At 38.6% G+C, this 21,484-nt stretch overlaps 1 protein-coding gene across 2 annotated transcripts in view; it reads left to right on the top strand.

The window, feature by feature from the left end:
* LOC126284342 (ATP-dependent RNA helicase DHX15 homolog) overlaps nt 1–21,484 on the top strand; it is a 71,821-nt gene that overhangs the window by 16,776 nt on the left and 33,561 nt on the right. For both annotated transcript variants that reach the window (XM_049983200.1, XM_049983209.1), the window contains exons 5-7: nt 2,668–2,844; nt 4,854–5,055; nt 10,097–10,273. In XM_049983200.1, coding sequence (XP_049839157.1) covers nt 2,668–2,844; nt 4,854–5,055; nt 10,097–10,273 — 556 coding nt within the window. The remainder of the gene's footprint in view (nt 1–2,667; nt 2,845–4,853; nt 5,056–10,096; nt 10,274–21,484) is intronic.

Below are 21,484 nucleotides of genomic sequence, written 5' to 3'. Positions count from 1 at the left end.
AATATATCTTGATAATATCGCACACCTTACACTGTTTTTTGATATTCTTTGAAATTAAATTGAAAATTCTGTCGATCCAATGCATTAGCCGTGAACCGTTGCCGCTGCGCTATGCTGACTTGCTTGAAATAAATCTAATGATACAGGTACACAAAGACCGCTATGAACTTCAAAATCGATTTTCTCAAAAATCAAGGCCCATTGCAAAAAAACAAATAGCCAGGTACTCAGGGTAAGTGCCTTTACAACATATTTGATGTGCATAAAAATCCGTGATTTACGGTATGGAGGGTCCCTTTGTAAGGCGTTCGATTGTGTTGATCACAAAATATTGTTCCAGAAGTGGGACCATTACAGAATACAGGGAGTAGCTCACAATTGGTTCGCTTCTTACCTTAGCAAGAGATCATTATTCACAATGTTGAGAATGGCTGTGATGTGAGGTCTGAGTGTGGTATGGTCAGGGGGGGGGGGGTGTCCCAGGTATCAGTGTTGGGTCCACTCCTGTTCCTTATTTATATAAACCTTATGCCCTCTAGTATTACGGGTAACTCTAAAATATTTCTGTTTGCTGATGACACTAGCTTGGTGGTAAAGGACGTAGCGTGCAACATTGGCTCGGTTTTAAGTAGTGGGATTCATGACCTAAGTTCGTGGCTTATACAAAATAAACGAACGCTAAAGTACAGTAAGACTAAGTTTTTAGATTTTGTAATGCACAATTCAACAAAACCTGACATTTTAATTTCACAGAATGGGCACGTGATTACTGAAACTGAACAGTTCAAATTTCTAAGTATTCAGAGAGATAGTAAACTGTCATGGAAAGCCCACATTCAGGATCTTGTTCAAAGACTTAATGTTGCCATTTTTACTATTCGAAAGGTATCGGAAGTGATCATTTGACATGAAATTGATCTACTTTGCTTATTTTCATTTGCTTGTGTCATATGGTATTATATTTTGGGGTAACTCTTCCCATTGTAAAAGGATATTTTTGGCTCAGAAACGGGCGGTTTGGGCAATAAGTGGTGAAAGTTCACAAACCTCTTGTCAATCCCTGTTAATGAGTGTGGGTATTTTGACATTGACCTATCAATATAGATATTCCTTACTGTCATTTCTTGTTAACAATATTAACTTACTCCCAAGAATAAGCAACTTTCACTCAGTTAATACTTGGCAGAAATCAAACTTGCATTTGGATCGGACCTCCTTAACTCTTGTGTAGAAAGGTGTGCAGTATACTGCTGCATCCATTTTCAATAAGCTACCACTCGAATTCAAAACTCTTAGCAGTAATCCACGCGCTTTCAAATCGAAACTGAATAGTTCCCTCATGGGTCACTCATTCTACTCTGTCCTGGACTTCCTTGAAAAATTTAGCTGATTCTTGTTCTGTTGTTGATTGCATTTACTTAAACTTGTGGATTGGCTTTTTTCAGGTTCATAAACATTTTATTTAAATCTGTTATTACTTTTATGTTGTAATTTCTTGTACTGACAATGTTCCATGACCTTGGAGATTTGCTCCTCAATTTGGTTCTATGGATGTTGATGTGTAAATAAATACATTAGTGGGATAGGACTTCTCAAGAGATCACGTTGAAGACCTAGATTGCACTTTAAAAAGTGCACCAATTGTGATATGAACACATTTAATGGTGGCTATGACAGATGGGAGCAGCTCACCGAAGACCACAACGGAAAGCTCATCAATGATGGCAGCAAGTTCCACAATGGTCGATAGCTCAACAGCTTAGCTGTGAAACAAGTGTGTGGACAAGTGCTTATGGCGAACCTGTCGTTTGGGGTGATATACTCTTGCCCCACTTATGGGCACTGAATTGGCTCACATTGGATTTGTGAGATGCCAATGAAAGTGCCTGTATGGTGCTGCTTGAATCTTCAATTGGCAGAATATAAGCTACTTCTTGTGTCATTCTCATGTCATTATTCTTAGACTCACCACTGTTTACTCTCTTGTCATCAACAAACCGATGTTTGATAATGAGTCATTTGTTGCATGACATCATGACATAACACCTCCAGTATCTAAGAGCACATCAGATAAATATTAAGTGGGATTGAGAAAAACTGCAGCTTTTTGGTTCTAAGGTAACATTACTGAAGTTCACATGGTGTACCAAACATTTACTAGTTCCTAATTCGTCCTGTATTTAAGTCATCTATTGTTTTAACATAGCATTATTAACTGTCCTAAGATATTAAAATATGCTGTGATATCTATTTTTTTTATACATATGTGAAACATTTTTCTAATTTCATAAGCAAGAAATTTGTGAAAGGTCTACCAGTTTTGTAAACACTTCTCTTTATTTCTCTGTTTTGAACTTTTTTTAATTTTTTTTTATTTTTATTTTTTATTTTTTTTAATTTTATTTTTTTTTATTTTTTTTGTAGGGGAGGGGGAGGGTGTTGGACTAACTGTAGATTGTTTTGTTATTAAGCTTTGCCATTTTCACACTACTGAAGTTTGGAAAACGATTAAAAAATAAAGTATTTGTTTAGAAGTGATTACATTGCAGTTAACGCCTCACATTCTGATAGAATCAAATATTAATTGTTTCTGTGTTGTAATTGTTATGTGAGAACTGTACCTAATACTTGTTAAAAAGTTGTAATGTAAAAATGTAAAACTTTCAGGTGTGTTGAGTATGCTTTGACGAAAGGTAAAAGAGGTGTAGCTTGCACACAACCACGACGAGTAGCTGCCATGTCTGTGGCTCAGCGAGTATCTGAAGAAATGGACGTTTGTCTGGGACAGGAAGTGGGTTATAGCATACGATTCGAGGACTGTTCCTCTGCAAAAACTTTACTGAAGTAGGTAGACTGTTGAAATTCATATTATTATTATTATTATTATAGGTTTGTATTAGGGACATTACTTTTCTGTTTAAAGTTATTTCATTTGTATTCAACTAATTTTCTCAGTTTAGATGATGATTAAATAATAAATATTGTTGAGCCTTACAGTATAGAAGAATAAAGTTCATTTACACAGTTCACATTCATCTCATTTAATTGGCTTTGAGAGAGATGACATGATCACTTGAATTCAGGATTTGTTAGTCACTTTTGTTGGGGATAGAGTGCAAAGCAATTTTCTGTGGTTGCAAAGAAACAACTGGTGTGGTGTTTGCCTCCAGCCAATACTTGTTAAGGCAATGTTGCAACTTCAGACCTTTGATGGCAGATGTTAACTAATTTAAATTGCAGTTACATATTATGGGATATACAAGTGGGATATTGAGTAGCTGTTAATTAAGAGGAAAAGGTAGGTAGAAATGTATGGCTTGTACTGTAGTTTGTAAGGGGAGATCGTATCGCAGTAGTTTGGTAATTGTGCTCTCTCTCTCTCTCTCTCTCTCTCTCTCTCTCTCTCTCTCTGTGTGTGTGTGTGTGTGTGTGTGTGTGTGTGTGTGTGTGTGTGTGTGTGTGTGTGTGTGTGTGTGTCCCTAACCACTCTCACCCCCACCCTTACCTAATCTTATTTAATTTCATCATAGTAGTGCTTTTAGTAGTAATCTGTTCAGAATATTTAGACAATATTCCAGTTTTTTACTGCACTGCTCCTATTAGCAGCATTGCTTTAGCTCTTCAGTTTGCTATTATTGTTGTTGTTATTATTATTAAATTCATAATCTTTTAACTTAGGCCTTTTTTTCTAGCAGGATTTATAATGCTATCACTTAAGATTCTAAATTATATTCTTGATATTTCCTTTTTCCCCTTCCAAATAACGTTGATTAATTTTAACCTTGACTAATTGTTACGTGTATTGTCCTCTCCCTTCTTGATTCCTTTATTTTCTGAAGTCATCCTTCAATGTTTCTACCAGTCTTGTCAGTTTTGGACCTTGTTTGTAGTAAATTTATGCATTATTTATTTGTACACTGTGCGAACTTATTGTGGTCGTTGAAAAAGCAATGAACTGGAAGTCGTAAAATGGCACGCTGTAGCAGTTGTAACACAATTGCCTATGAAGCAAGGTGTCATCCCTGTAAGAACACCGAGGCTGCAAACTTGTTGCTAGATGGAGATCGGTGCACACTCGCATAGGACATGAGTGTGAGCACATGCGTACATAGACTCTCCACTGCATGCAGTAGTGCTGAAAACAGAGAAATAAAGACTTCAGAAGAAGAGCAAAGGAATGTAGTGTGTTTCCTTACAGTGGGAGGAATATGGGCAATGGAAATTTATTGTAGAATGGTAAAAGTACTGGAGAGCACTGCATGTCTGTTGAATTTCCAACGCTCAGTCCGACCTTTTTGCGCAATGGCTCCCGTAACTCACTGGTCTTCAGTAATAGGGACCTCCATCTGCTGAACAAGGGTATTGTTAATGCAGTGTGTCGTTTCAGATTGTGCGTCGTTGACCAGTGACATCTGATCTTCATTACATCACTTGAGCCATTCCTTGACCCTTTCAACAGATATGCAGTATACTTGTGCCATTCTTTGAAGAATTACTGTTCCTTGAATGCCTTCTGCTGTTAGGGAATGCACTACACTCCCTTACTCTTCTTTTGAAGCCTCCATTTCTCTGTTTTCAGCATGACTGAGTGCAGTGGATGGTCGTCTTATGCATGTGCTCGCTTTTGTCACATGGTGTGAGTTCAGGGCCTCAGCATTGCTACAGGGAGCACACCTTCTTTCGTAGGTAGTGGTATTACAATCCCTTCAGCGATTTCCATTCTACAGTTTCCCTCTCATTTCCTTTTGCATGACTCTAATATAAATCAAGCTGTTAATTTTCTTTGTCTAATGTTAGTTTTATCATGTATGTTATCCACCTGTGTGTGCACTAAAATATTAATGTGCAATTAGGTACATGACAGACGGTATGTTGTTACGTGAAGGAATGTCAGATCCTATGCTTGAGAGCTATGAAGTAATTCTCCTTGACGAGGCACATGAAAGGACACTGGCAACAGATATCCTAATGGGTGTCCTGAAGGAGGTTATAAAACAGCGATCTGACCTGAAGCTGGTCATTATGTCTGCTACTCTTGATGCAGGCAAATTTCAAGTAAGTTTGTATTAATAAATTCATTACTACTCAAACATCACAGGTAACATAAGTAATGAATCTACTGCTTTGTTAAAATCCTTTGTTGGTATGCAAGCAGAGCAAGAAAGTGTGTGTGTGTGTGTGTGTGTGTGCACGCATGGGAGGGGGGGGGGGGGGCGGCATAAATACATACCTGGGAAATGCTGGGTGCTCAGTTGTGGTATAAAGCACCTTCCTCAAAAACTTTACATCTCCTGGGATAATGTGTTGTGCCATTATCATGAAACACTTAAGCCAAAACAAAGGTAACTTTATGAATGTTATTACTAATTTTCTGAAAAGTTAGGCTATGTTTGTATGCTGAACAAAGTAGCAGTTTCTTTGGAACCAACAGTCATATATCAGAAAAGTCGATAGTAGTGATGCCCCATTAGTGACATCAGCTCGCAGATCTCTCAACACCAATCTATTTGAAACATTGAAAAGCAGCAATGCCGGAAAGATAGCACTGTCCAGTAACCAGTAGATCAGTACCATGTGTGACAAGTGTTACAGAGAGTGCAGTTTTCAATGTGCATGACGTGGAACAAACAGGGGAATGAAAATGTTTATGTGACTTAAATGACTTACCTAATTGTTGTATAGACCATGAAAGAGCACCTTATATTTAGGTGAAAGTGAATTATCTATTACGTAGTGATGTCAGTGAAAGTAGGATGACGCAGTTACAATAAAAACAGCAATTACAGCTACTGCTGCTACTACATGGATAGTGTGATTTTCATGGAATGCTTTATGGAAGTTTTTGTACCCTTTGTAAAAGCTCATCAGTTAAAGAATGGCAAACAGTAGAAAATGTTAATGCTCCTTGACAATGCACCAAATTGTCCAGTATGTGATACCTTAGACAAAAATGATGAGCTTATAAGTGGTATTTCTTCCACCTAATGTAACCACCTAATTATAGCCTGTGGATCGCGGCATTATGGAGACTTTCATATGATATTGCAGAAATACTCAGTATGCTAAAAGAAATCAATTACCGTGAATCTGATGGAAGAGGTGTTAAAGAATGGATGAATGTTGGCATCAAATCGTGCAGGATAGTGAAATTGTAAATGTTGTCACTGATACAGTAGCTGCCGCCAGCATCTCATAAACTAGTGGCCCAGAAAATGAAGGTGAAAATATACCAGCTGCTTCTGAAACATTTTAATGTACAGTTGTTGCCTTTGGCTGGTTTGAAGCTCAAGATGAAAGTGAGCAGAATCAGATATCTGTCGTGGAAAAAAGGCTTAAAAAAGTGTGTAGGCTTGCTTAGACAGACCAAAATTAAGGTTTTTTTAAAGCATTAATTCTATTCAAATCTACTGCACATGCAAGATGCATATGTATAACATTTTTTGTTCATTATACTGTACTACATAAATTCTTATTCTACATGCCTTTGAAATAATAAAAGGGATTCATGTTGTTATAAATATATGTAGTTTGTATTGGTAAATAAAATTATACATTCGATTATCCGAATAAACCAGTTTTTCAAAATTCCCCAATTAGTTCGGATAATCGATGCTCTACTATAATTTCTAGTAACTTAAGTAGCTTAACAAAATGCTTCTTTCAATTTGTAAACTTTCTCCTTTCAATAGTGCCACACTTTGTCATGAGTTCTGTTAATTACATCCCATTTCTACTCACATTAAAGAATAGTTTCTTACTCTTTCTCATACAGACTTTAATTCACTCTGTCACCAACTTTAACAAAAAGTCTTTCATTAACTGCACACAGTCTGCTTTAACATTATCCAATATATCAACATATACATTACTAGTTACCTGCTCAAGCCCCGAGATCTGTACATGGACAGTATTTACATGCTTCACTTAGTTAATTAATTCATTATCATCATAACAATAACATAACTCCACTACCTCTGTTAATTCATCCCACTAGGAACCAACAGCAGAAACTTCCATTTCATATTACATTGGTTTTCACTTACATTTTTACTAATATTGAAATTTGAATCCAGTTATCTAACTTATTTGCAAAACACTTTTACAGATTCTATGTTTTATCCATGTTTTTTAGTACACGTATCCTTCATTTATGAATTACGTGACATTTTTTATACTCTCAGTTACTTCAGTGAACATTTTCCATAAACTTATTAATTTCTTCCATTATTGTTTTACTACAGCTATTAACATTTGTGTATTCTTTGGATAATACCCTAGTCATTAAATCTACTATTTGTGTAGCAGTTGCTACCTCACAGAAGTTCCTATATTCTAATCTTACTCCATTATCATCCTGAGATTTGTTTTAAATTGCTATATTCTGTTCATCTGCAAATCTTAATTCCTCAGAAATAACTTCATAAAGGCCTTTTTAATGTTTACTCTCTCTCTCTCTCTCTCTCTCTCTCTCTCTCTCTCTCTCTCTCTCTCTCTCTCTCTCTCTCTCTCTAGGCAGATGTGTTGCCACAGGGCTGCAATAACAAGGTGGGAGATGAGAATTGTGAGAAGAAAGGACGGGGGGTGGTAACTGTCGGGTGGAGGTTGTGGGGACAGTATATTAGCGTAGATCAAGACTACACTCTCCACCAGACATTCCCTGTACACTTCTGTCCCTTTCCTTTCCCCTTCCCCACCACCACCAGATTGGTGCTTCCATTCCACATGATGATGCATTCTGGACCAAGTTGCAGGTGTGTGTGTGTGTGTGTGTGTGTGTGTGTGTGTGTGTGTGTGTGTGTGCGCGCGCGCGCGCGCGCACGTTTAATACTGTATAAGAGATACATTTCGGAGAAGTTTGGTGAATTTATTTATTTTTTGTCACATTATTGGAATGTTTAAAGATTGTCAATAATTGTAGTGGATACACAGTCTATCCGATAGGAAAGGTGACAGACGTGAAATAAAATAAGACATCATTTATTTTTAGTTTACATGACTTTTTATTCAAAATAGGCTAGTCATAAAACAGAACTCAACTGGAAGCATTTGGAAAAATTGTTTGAAACATTTGTTACTCAGCCTTTGAAATTGCTAGCAGTACCATGGCCAGTCTTCTAGCTATCTGAAATTGTGTCAAATGCTTTTCTTCCCTTGTCGTATTAAGTTTTGGAAATAGCCAGAAGTCACATAGAGACAGTGGGTGAATGAGAGTACTCAAGCACCACAATACACTTCAGAGGCAAGAGATTATGTATGATGTGGATTTTGTGTGCTGGCGCGTTGTCGTGCAACAAACAGTGTTGGATGATTCCAATATTCAAGATAAACCCAATCAAGTAGTAATCTGCATTCACCATTTGACCTTCTGGAGAGAATTCTTTATGGATGGTTTCTTATTCCATCAAAGAAAACTGTGAGAAGTGTCTTGACACATCTATTAAGCATGCACATTTGTCTTGGAAGTTCTAGACCTTTCCATACCAAGCTTTCGTGCTTTGTTAGTGGCTCATATTGAAAACAACATGATTCATCACCTATTATGACCCAAGACATGAAGTCTGGATCGTTAGCGGCAATCTTTTTGTGTCTCTGCTGTGTTCCACTCAGCAATCTTTTTCATAGTCTGTGAATGAGTGGGGGGCACAAAGCAGCAGCAGCAGTTCTTCTTTTCACCAAAATTTTTAATTAGAATGTGATGCACAGTTGTTTCACTAGTTCCAGTGAGGTCCTCAATTAACCTGGTAGATGCACAGTGATCAGTTTGAAGAATGCCAACCATTTTTAAACATTGTCTTCGACTCGAACTGTTGATAGAGCTTCTGCTTGCGAGTCTTCAATGCTCACTCTATATCACAAAACCTTGCATATCACTTAAAACATTTTTACTGCATATTGCTTCACTACCAATAAAATTTTGTATCATTTCATAAGTGTCGTGGCACTTTTACCCAATTTAAAACAAAACTTAATGTTCATACATTGCTCCTTTCATGACAGAAGTTCAAAACATACTGTTAAAGTTTAAGTTAAGAGCATTATCAGCAGTTTGATGCCAGCATTGACAACTTTAAAGTGTAAGCTAGTCAAAATATCACACTACTTAATTCACGCATCTGTTCATGATGTGATAGTAATTACACAAATATAAAATAGTCGTGTTTCCTATGGCATGGTACAGACCCCTCTCACCATACGTGCATGTTCTACTCAGGACTTAATTAGACTTTGTGGTCTCCCAAACTTGACAATGTACTGGTCTTAAGAGGTCCTAGATAAACATTTTATTGTTGAACACAATTAAGACTATTTAGCATAGCTTTTGGGTTAATACAATTAAGACTATTTGACAACGCTTTTGGGTTAAGAAATTTTTAAAAAAATGGTGAGTTGTTGAAGAGAGAGTATTATTGTATGTTGGGATAGGGCCATTTGGCATAACAAAGATAATTTCTGCCATACCAGAAGCAAGATTACATAATGTAGCTGAAGCAAGTTAAGAGTTCAGAAACTGTTTTGTAGATGCCTTTAAGCTATTTATACAAACTCTGCTAGTATACAGTGTTTGTATAAAAAAAAAACGAGGAATAAGTTTAAGCAGTAGTAAGTATTTTGTGGTAGGGGATTAAAATTTGGAGCGACTGAAAATTTTTGGAATCTAGCACTACTGACATGTTTAAAATATGGTGAACAAATCAGTAACAAACAGAAGAAATAATTAAAAAGTGAATGAATTCTGTGGAAAATTCATATTGTTATGTGGGGATTGCTTAATGAGACATAATATTGTGGCCACCAGGAATAGTTTATTTGGCACTGGGAGAAGCAGGAGAAAAGTAGTGGGCAGGGTGTTTTTAGAGACGGACAAAAAGGGGTACGTATAAAAAATAAGGGCACTGAATGTGTGTGGTTATCGTGATAAAACTAGAGCAAACTACATTTATACACTGCAGTTTATTTTGGCACCTGCAAGGACACCCTTTATTGTGATACAGTTTTTAGCCTTTCATTCTGATCCATGTTACTGTCACAGTTGTGAACTAATTTCCATTTGAGTGTTCTGAAAGTTGCTGATGATATAACAATCGTCTTCTTTCAGCAATATTTTGACAATGCTCCATTGATGAACGTTCCTGGAAGAACTCATCCAGTAGAGATCTTTTACACCCCTGAACCTGAGAGAGACTACTTGGAAGCTGCAATAAGGACTGTGATACAAATCCACATGTGTGAAGAAATTGCAGGAGATGTTCTTCTATTTCTCACAGGACAAGAGGTATGATTTCCTCAACAATAATTGAAAACTGTTGCTTTCTTCTAAAGTTCCATGGTATGACAAATTATTATTAAATCTTTGATCATACAGTTCATAAACTAACTTTCAGTATTGTACTTCTGTATAAATAAAATGTCGTAAAAGTCTAAATAGCAACCAAAATCATGACATTAAACTATTTTTAAAGCTTCTAGTCAGTCAGTTTTAACAATTTTGTTGGTTTAAGCAGTTGTAATGTGTTTAAGTGTAATAGTATGACAGTTCTTATGGATAATTGTACATTTCTAGTAATTTAAGGCACTCTTGCCACAATCACTGAAACTGTTTTGATTATTGAATGCTTGACATGTCAGAAGACAGTAATTTGCTGCAGTGTAGACTGCTTTCATATGCAACAATATACAGTTACTGTAGGGTATCGTGTTACAACAAATTCAGTCATAAATTTCATATTATGTTGATAATGTCGAAAATTATAATACATGTTAATAAAAGCTGAATTTGCAATGAGTATAGGCGGTATCTCTATTAAAGTGGGTGGTCAGTTTAGGATTTCACATTACACGATTATTGTAGGTCCTTCTTGTATTGGTGAATCTTCCAGTTGATGTTAGCTTAATCCACATCGCCAGAATTACACTATGTGATCAAAAATATCTGGAGATCCCCAAAAACATAAATGTTTTTCATATTAGGTGCATTGCGCTGCCAGGTACTCCATATCACTGACTTCAGTAGTCATTAAACATCATGAGAGAGCAGAATGGGGCACTCCGCGGAACTCACGGACTTCAAACGTGGTCAGGCGATTGGGTGTCACTTGTCATATGTCTGTGCGCAAGATTTCCACACTCCTAAACATTCCTAGGTCCACTGTTTCCGATGTGATGGTGAAGTGGAATTGTGAAGGGATGTGTACAGCACAAAAGTGTACAGGCTGACTTCATCTGTTGACTGATAGATACAACCGACAGTCGAAAAGGGTCATAATCACACAGGAATTCCAGACTGCATCAGGATCAACTGAAAGTACTACGACAGGCGGGAGGTGAGAAAATGTGGATTTCATGGTCGAGCGGCCGCTTATAAGCCACGTCACGCCGGTAAATGCCAGACAATCTCTTGCTTGGTGTAAGGAGTGTAAACATTGGACAATTGAACAGTGGAAAAACATAGTGTGGAGTGACGAATCGTGGTACACAATGAGGCGATCCAATGGCAGGGTGTGGGTATGGTTAATGCCCGGTGAACATCATCTGCCAATGTGTGAAGTGCCAGTAGTAAAATTCGGGGGCGATTGTGTTATGGTGTGGTTGTGTTTTTCATGTCGGGGGCTTTCACCCCTTGTTTTGCATTGCACTATCACAGCTCAGGCCCACATTGATGTTTTAAGCACCTTCTTGCTTCCCACTGTTGAAGAGCAATTCAGGGATGGCGATTGCATCTTTCAGCACGATTGAGCACCTGTTTATAATGTACGGTCTGTGGTGGAGTGGTTCCATGACAATAACGTCCCTGTATAGGACTGGCCTGCACAGTCGGACATGAATCCTATAGAACACCTTTGGGATGTTTTGAAACGAAGACTTCGTGCCAGGCCTCACCCATGAGCATCGATACTTCTCCTGAGTGCAGCACTCCATGAAGATTGGGTGCCCATTCCCCAAGAAACCTTCCAGCACCTGACTGAACGTCTGCCTGTGAGAGTGGAAGCTGTCATCAAGGTTAAGGGTGGGCCAACACCATATTGAACACCAGATTTACTGGTGGAGGGCACCACGAACTTGTAAGCAAGGTGTCCAGATACTTCTGATCACATAGTGTAGCTCAGTGAGACTGGGAGGAATATGCATTCAGCTCCTTGCTTATAATGCATGTTGTGTATAATGGAAGATTTAAATCCATGATACTCTGACAGGCAGAGTGAATGATTATACTGACCAGTTCAGGTAATATACTTGGTGTCACTCCTAAGAGGAGGTGTATATGCACCAGAAAATTGGGAAAAACACAGGAATTTTTTCATCTGGTGAAAACCCTGGAATTTTGTAGACTTGAGTTTCATAGTTTCAGATTTCAGTTAAATTCTTGTAATTTTGACTGGTAAGAACTGACTGCAAAAGCTTTCCCGGTGTAATAATTGATAATATTCTTCTCGGGTATGCAGCCAGGTCATAACATCTTCATGACACAATATTTCTGCGGTCCAACTGGCTGCCATCTTCAGGTGAGTGTGCTGGTGCGCGATCTCGCCGGAACTGACTTCCCAGCGCAAACAGCGGCCCCTATATAGGCTGCAGAAGAACCACAACGCGTGCGCGAGAAGGTGCCGTAACTGCCCTCTAGCGCAGTAGACATACCCCGCCGCCAGTGGTGGAAACAGGCGAAATAGAGATATCGCTGGCGGCGGGGTATGTCTACTGCGCTAGAGGGCAGTTGCGGCTCCTTATCGCGCACGTGTTGTGGGTCTTCTGCAGCCTATATAGGGGCCGCCACTTGCGCTGGGAAGTCAGTTCCTGCAAGATCGTGCACCACCTCTCTCACCTGAAGATGGCAGCCAGTTGGACCATAGAAATATTGTCATGAAGATGTTATGACCCGGCTACATACGCGAGAAGAATATTATGGTAAGAACTGTACTCTAAGTATTTTACTTTAGCTCACATCTGTAGAAAATATCTCTCAATTCAGTTAACTTGCACATTGTGTGTAGCCGATGCTCTTCTCTGGGTAATCAGCTACATCTTTTAGTTCAGTCACTTTATTTTTTCAACTTTCAAATACAATATCTTCTGCAAGCTAACTTACTCCTTACATGTTACTCACACACATTTAAATAGCATACATGTGTCTTGTTTTGTTCCTAGCCAAGACATGACATAATTTAAAAGTTTCTATTCTCAAGTGAGGCCAATACATGAATGTGCATAGCAATCGATATTCAACTGTTCAATAGTCTTTTTTACAATCACCACAGACTCTTAACACATCAAAGAATGACATAATTATTCGTCGAGTTCTCCTCATGTCTTCTGTGGCGCTGGCACCAAACATTTGTCGTCGTCAATGACTCGGCCCTCTTATGGTCTTCTAATAACAAACTTCTGACCTGCATAAAGAAACAGGTGGATCGCTAGAAATGTTCTCACTCTCCCGCACTTGTGCCTAAAATATCGGGTGTTAGAAACAGTTGAAGGAAGCGTGTTTTAGAATTTATGCTGAAATTCTTGAGGCACTACATATCCCTCCCCTTAGCTCGATATTTTATACATATTCATCACGTACACTAATTTTACACAAGATAATTCTTTATCTTTTAATTTGTGCATATTTTACCACAATTACAAAACGTGAATTTTCAATCCATTTTGCGTGTTAGTTCTTTTCAATCTCCAAAAAAAATCTTTGTTTTCTATTCCTCTTCAAATCGTAAATTCCAGGTGCATATAACTCCTGAATACTCTACTGCTTTGTTCTTACTTCCCATACTATTTTTCCTTAGTATGTACTTCTTCATTACTAATTGTAATCTGGAGAAACTCTGGATAAAATAGTGTTCCCTTTTTCTGACACTTGTAAATCTAAAATGTAAAAATGCTAGTGCTGCATAGAATTCAAACTTTGCAGACTCAACCCTTTAAACATGTGATTTCTCTCATGATACTGCCATTTTCCCCTTTAGGAACAGTACTTATATCTTATATGGCTTGATCCTAGGAGTACCCTTTCTCCTTCCGTTTTGGTAGGCACGCCCCTTTCGTATTCCTATCCTCCTGTGGTTCAGGCCAATCCCTTCTTGGTGCCTCTGTCTGCACAGTATAGGTCAGCCTTTGATAGGTCTGCCTATCAGCCCTTTTTCTCATCCAATAAATGTCGAGTGCGCCATCCGTATGCTTCTTAAGGAGGCCTCCTGGTCATTGCCATAGCACACATCTTTATGAATACTATTATTAAATATTCTCTGGTAAAATTACAAATCTGCTTTACACTTCTATTCCACTTTTTAATACTTCATCTAATACCCTAGAGTCCTCTGTCACTCCTCACTTTTATCATATAAACAGGTATCATGCCCACACATAGTATCTACTATGTCTAACTGTATTTACCCACTCAGAGTAGATACTATGCCTTTTCTCAAAGGACTAGCACGGCACATGTAAGTATATATTTGAGAGCGACAAAAAATAACATATCAACAATGTAATATGAGTCTTGACTCAGATGTACATGTATTTTTATACCCCTACATACCTTGGCGGTTCTGGCATCACTTCAGGTACATAATTCCTAATTCTTCTGTTTGTGCTTAACTATAACTTTGTGTGTGTGTGTGTGTGTGTGTGTAACCTGATTCTTCGGCCTAATTGTATGAAATAAGTTGAAGGTTATTGGAAACCACAGAAAATAAGAGGAACTTCAGTGATAAAAGTTTATGCATATGGAAAGAGGGAAAGATAGGCCAGTACTCAGATGAGAAGTGAGAAAGGAAAAAACTTCTTGCTAAGATCGAAGAAGAGAAAGAAGATAGCGCGAAAGACAGGAAAACCCTTCCCACCCTCCTTTACCAGGATCCCTACGTCGGCAGTACTGGAGTGAGAAGCTGGAGGAGGTATGATGTTAAACGTCTCCTACAGACAGGACAGTCTCACCTTCACCTTTGAAGGCCCAGAAGAAAAATCTTAGCAACACCTATAGAACGGCAAATGATGAAGAATTAGTTACACTTGTCTGCGAGGGTTGTCCGAAAAGTGGGGTGTGTGATTAGTGTTAGTCAAGTTTGTACTTATACTACCCACCCCTTCCAAAAATGAAACAAACCCTCCTATTTACATTACATCTCATAAAAGGTACAAAATGTTCTATAAAAACAGAAAATTATACACCACGATAACGTAGCTGTTCAGTCATTTAGTTTATTCTGTACTTTTATACACTTTGGCCTTCACAAATGTCTGCGTGTGCGTGTGTGCGCTCGTGTGCATGCATACCTGTCCTTTTTTTCCCCTTAAGGTAAGTCTTTCTGCTCCCGGAATTGGAATGACTCTTCACCCTCTCCTTTAAAACCCACATCCTTTCGTCTTTCCCTCTCCTTCCCTCTTTCCTGAAGAACCAACCGTTCGTTGCGAAAGCTTGAATTTTGTGTGTGTGTTTGTGTGTCTATCGACCTGCCAGTGCTTTTGTTTGATAAGTCACATCATCTTTGTTTTTAGATATACTTTTATTCTATACACCTCCCCCCATGAACCATGGACCTTGCCGTTGGTGGGGAGGCTTGCGAGCCTCAGCAATGCAGATAGCCGTACCGTAGGTGCAACCACAATGAAGAGGCATCTGTTGAGAGGCCAGACAAACTTGTAGTTCCTGAAGAGGGGCAGCAGCCTTTTCAGTAGTTGCAAGGGCAACAGTCTGGATGATTGACTGATCTGGCCTTGTAACAATAACCAAAACGGTCTTGCTGTGCTGGTACTGCGATAGACTGAAAGCAAGGGGAAACTACAGCTGTAATTTTTCCCGAGGGCATGCAGCTTTACTGTATGATTAAATGATGATGGCGTCCTCTTGGGTAAACTATTTCGGAGGTAAAATAGTCCCCCATTCGGATCTCTGGGCGGGGACTAATCAAGAGGATGTAGTTATCAAGAGGATGTCGTTATCAAGAGAAAGAAAACTGGCATTCTACGGATCGGAGTGTGGAATGTCAGATCCCTTAATCGAGCAGGTAGATTAGGAAATTTAAAAAGGGAAATGGATAGGGTTAAGTTAGATATAGTGGTAATCAGCGCAGTTCGGTGACAGGAGGAACAAGACTTCTGGTCAGGTGAATACAGGGTTATAAACACAAAATCAAATAGGGGTAATGCAGGAGTAGGTTTAACAATGAATAGGAAAATACGAATGCAGGTAAGCTACTACAAACAGCTTAGTGAACGCATGATAGTGACCAAGATTGATACGAAGTACTCACCTACTACAGTAGTACAAGTTTATATGCCAACTAGCTCTGCAGATGACAAAGAAATTGAAGAAACCAGAGGTTGTACAGAGTTTCAGGGAGAGCATAAGGGAACAATTGACAGGAATGGGGTAAAGAAATACAGTAGGAGGAGGATGGGTAGCTTTGAAGGATGAAGTAGTGAAGGCAGTAGAGGATCAAGTAGGTAAAAATACGAGGGCTAGTAGAAATCATTGAGTAGCAGAAGAAATATTGAATTTAATTGATGAAAGGAGAAAATATAAAAATGCAGTAAATGAAGCAGGCAAAAAGGAATACAAACGTCTCAAAAATGAGATTGACAGGAAGTGCAAAATGGCTAAGCAGGGATGGCTAGAGGACAAATGTAAGGATGTAGAGGCTTATCTCACTAGGGGTAAGATAGACACTGCCTACAGGAAAATTAAAGAGACCTTTGGAGAAAAGAGAACCACTTGTATGAACATCAAGAGCTCAGATGGAAACCCAGTTCTAAGCAAAGAAGGGAAAGCAGAAATGTGGAAGGAGTATATAGAGGATCTATACAAGGGCGATGTACTTGAGGACAATATTATGGAAATGGAAGAGGATGTAGATGTAATTGAAGATGAAATGGGAGATAAGATACTGCATGAAGCATTTGATAGAGCTCTGAAAGGCCTGAGTCGAAACAAACCTCCGGGAGTAGACAACATTCCATTGTAAATACTGACAGCCTTGGGAGAGCCAGTCCTGACAAAACTGTACCATATGGAGAGCAAGATGTATGAGACAGGCGAAGTACCCTCAGACTTCAAGAAGAATATAATTCCCATCCCAAAGAAAGCAGGTGTTGACAGATGTGAAAATTACTGAACTAACAGTTTAATAAGTCACGGCTGCAAAATACTAAAGCGAATTCTTTACAGACGAATGGAAAAACTAGTAGGAGCCGACCTCGGGGGAAGATCAGTTTGGATTCCGTAGAAATACTTCAACACGTGAGGCAATACTGACCCTATGACTTACCTTAGAAAATAGATTAAGGAAAGGCAAACCTACGTTTCTAGTATTTGTAGACTTTGAGAAAGCTTTTTACAATGTTGACTGGAATACTCTCTTTCAAATTCTGAAGGTGGCAGGGGTAAAATACAGGCTATTTACAATTTGTACAGAGACCATGTGGGAGTTAGAAGAGTTGAGGGGCATGAAAGGGACGCAGAGGTTAGGAAGGGAGTGAGACAGGGTTGTAGCCTGTCCCCGATGTTATTCAATCTGTATATTGAGCTAGCAATAAAGGAAACAAAAGAAAAATTCGGAGTAGGTATTAAAATCCATGGAGAAGAAATAAAAACTTTGAGGTTCGCCGATGACATTGTAATTCTGTCGGAGACAGCAAAGGACTTGGAAGAGCAGTTGAACGGAATGGATAGTGTCGTGAGAGGAGGATATAAGATGAACATAAACAAAAGCAAAATGAGGATAATGGAATGTAGTCGAAGTAAGTTGGGTGTTGCTGAGGGGAATTAGATTAGGAAATGAGACACTTAAAGCAGTAAAGGAGTTGGGGTATTTGGGGAGCAAAATAACTGATGATGGTCAAAGTAGAGAAGACATAAAATGTAGACTGCAAATGGCAAGGAAAGCGTTTTGTTAATATCGAGTATTGTTTTAAGTGTGAGGAAGTCGTTTCAAAATGTATTTGTATGGAGTGTAGCCATGTATGGAAGTGAAACATGTATGATAAATAGTTTGGACAAGAAGAGAATAGAAGGTTTTGAAATGTAATGCTATAGAATAATGCTGAAGATTAGATGGGTAGATCACATAACTAATGAGGAGGTATTGAATAGGATTGGGGAGAAGAGAAGTTTGTGGCACAACTTGACTAGAAGAAGGGATCGGTTGGTAGGACATGTTCTGAAGCATCAAGGGATCACCAGTTTAGTATAGGAGGGCAGCATGGAGGGTAAAAGTCGTAGAGGGAGACAAAGAGATGAATACACTAAGCGGGTCCAGAAGGATGTAGGTTGCAGTAGGTACTGGGAGATGAAGAAGCTTGCACTGAATAGAGTAGCATGGAGAGCTGCATCAAACCAGTCTCAGGACTGAGGACCATAACAACAACAACCACAACAACACACACACACACACACACACACACACACACACACACACACACACACACACACACACACACACACAATCCTCTATTCATTTTATGTCGTCTAGATATCACTTGGCCTGAATAGTACCTTGATATTATGTTTAAACTAACACTATTTTCTATTAGCTTCACCCATGTTTAGAGATCACTGTTTATCCGTGATTCTCTTCAATAGGTCTCAATCTGGTTTCCTACATACTAAAACTATAGGATAGTTTAAGAATTCAAGCACAGATTACAGAATAGTCGAAGAATTTAAGAGAGTTCAGCACAGGAAAACTAATTTTGAAGAAACACTGAAAGTAACTAGGGATCTGACGGTCGTCACTCTGCAGAACGATAACGTCCCTGGGGAACACCTGTGACTCTGCCCAGAGCCCATGGGTCTGATCTTAACCTCACTTGAGCAAGTGCAAACCAGTACTTCTGGTTAAATTATTTGTGAAAGCCTCCCCACAGCAAAACAATTACCCCTTTACAAGGAGGCACAACATTAGGTGAAGTCATTCTATTTTCTACTTTGTCATGTACAAGTTTGAATTCTTCATACAAGTCATCCATAACCTTGTTGGCATCATTAAGTTTGGAAAAAGCAACTGTCAAAATGTTTCCGGAAATTATTGTCTCGGTCACTTTTCTTCCCACGGTATCAACTAGTGTTGAAATCTGCAATTTGCGATTGGACGAAAGGAATTAGCTTATCTTGTTTATCAATACTCTCCTTCAGGGTGTGCAACCTCTGATTTACAACATCGAAGGTAACATTGCATACACTTTGAAATGATCCTAATTTTTCGTCAATTTCCATTTCTACATTGTTATATTTATCTTCAATGTCAAATTCTAATATTTTAGTCGAAACCTGAAGTTGCTCATCCTGTCTCTGGTAAAATTCAGTAAATATTTGATTAACATGAGTATTCAAAAAATTAGTGAGTTCACTCTTTATATCTAACTTCATGTTTTTTACCTTATCATTTAAAGAGTCAAATTCAGTCTTTAATAGAACTATATGTGCTTCATGACTGTCCGAGGTTTCACTCTGAGCATTTAAACCAGAATGCACTAAACCTATTTCTCTCCTTAGAGCTTCATTCTGAGCATTTAATTTTTTACTTAGAGTGGCTGTATCAGCCTTCTGGTCATTTAATGTAGCATTTAGTTCTTGTCTCAAAGTGATTGAATTTGCACTCTGTGAATCTAATTTTTTTGTAGCTGCAATTTGATCTTTTAACTCTGTTCTTTCGTTATCTAATTTAAGACTTAGTGTTTTAATTAAAATTTGCAACCTCAGTCCAGTCTGGTTGGCTCTGAAATTTGTTGCTGTTCGTGATCCATAATTTTATCTATCTTAGACCTGGTAATCATCTAAAGAAAATTCACCACTGAGTACAATAACTATACTAAAAGTTTATCATTCACTCATCTCCTCAACTTTTATCAAATAATTATTGGTTTCCGCTCACCCGGCATAGAGTTCTAGTTGTGTCGGTGAGCAGATACATAATCAGTGCCGGCGGACAGGACTGGCGCCAGCGGTGTCGGACGTTGCTTTCAGCGTCGTCGCCGGCGAGCGGATGCGGAGTCAGCACTGCTGAGCAGCAGCTGGTGCAGTGGGCACCGGTGGCTGGTTACGGCGTCGGCCCGATGTGCGTGTGTGGAGACTGCTTACTCTCCACACCTGATCTTCTTAGTTGAAAAGTTGAGGTCTTCTCTCCAGTTTTCTCCGGTTGCTATGGCAACACCTAATATCTTCTTTCGGTTTCTGTCTTTAAATTCCTGTTTTCTTCGGGTCGTGTCACCGCGTTCTAACGTTTTTCGGTGACAGAATATAATAATCTTCTTACTTCTGTAATCTATTCATCACATATATGAACTTGAGTGTCAACATACTCGTTGATTAATGATGTACTAGAACTGCTATGCAGAACAAAATTCTCTTTTTAGACATATAAATATTGGTTTAAAAAACATATGAAAATATGAACATGCGTCATGACTTCTCAGAGTCCAAAACAGGAAGTAGTGCAAAAGTATCTATACTCGAGCAAGTCCAATAAATGAATGTGCATAGTAATATATTTTCAACTGTTCAGTAGTCTTTTTACAATCTTCACAAACACTAACACATCAAGGAATACGACATAATTATTTGTCGAGTTCTCCTCAGGTCTTTTGTGGTGCTGGCGCCAAACACTTGTCATTGTCAGTGACTCACCCCTCTTACAGTCTTCTTATAACGAACTTCAGACCTTAACATAGAAACAGGTGGATCGGTAGACACGTACTCTCTCTCCCGCACTCATACCTGAAAAAAATTGGGTGTTGGAGACAGTTGAGGGCTGGTGTTTCTAGAATTTACACCGAAATTCTTGAGTCACTACACCATGCTTGTCAGAAATATTCAGCTGATGCAATTTAAGCTGTGCTCTTCGCATCCTGCCTAACCGTCCCCGTGAAAAAAACGGCAAGAAAGTTTTGACGACCAATATTGTGTTTGAAAGCTTAGCTTTCTTTGTAGCTACACTGGTGCATAGTAATTCAAACTTTTTAACTTTTCCTATTTGTGTGTACATGCTACTAAACAGTGGTGTTAGTGGCTGACTGCGTCCTGTGTTCTGAATCATTGCTGTCATTGGCTGGTGAGATCAATGCGACTTGAGCTTTGATTGGCTGACAGAAGTGCAATACAGTTTTGATTTCAGTGCTTAGGAAGCTAGCATACTGTATTTGATTGAATTCGTATTTATACCTTCATAATATCAAAGTACACAGTGTAAACATTGCTGCGCATCAAAGATCTTTCCAAAAAGAATTTTTTCTTGTCTGCGTACACACCCTGTAAGATTTACTGGACACTGTTGCTCATTTTTCGGCAGATATTTGCAGTTTCATATTTTATGTGTAGCTGGAGTCATTCCGAGCAAATTATACTCACCACAGCTCTTATGTGACTCACAATGTGAATGTAAAGTAGTTGTTTGTTTGTTGCCCATTACAAAGAAAATTATTTTTAAAGCTGAATTTTTCGAGCCCATTCGACAAATCAACCCCAAATTAGTCTATTCTGCTACTAGTTTTTTTATATTTA

This window comes from Schistocerca gregaria, chromosome 1 (genome assembly GCF_023897955.1).
Source record: "Schistocerca gregaria isolate iqSchGreg1 chromosome 1, iqSchGreg1.2, whole genome shotgun sequence".
In the NCBI taxonomy this organism is placed as follows: Eukaryota; Metazoa; Arthropoda; class Insecta; order Orthoptera; family Acrididae; genus Schistocerca; species Schistocerca gregaria.
The sequence above is the reverse complement of the archived record's forward strand: the minus strand, read 5'-3'. Positions and strand labels throughout refer to the sequence as shown.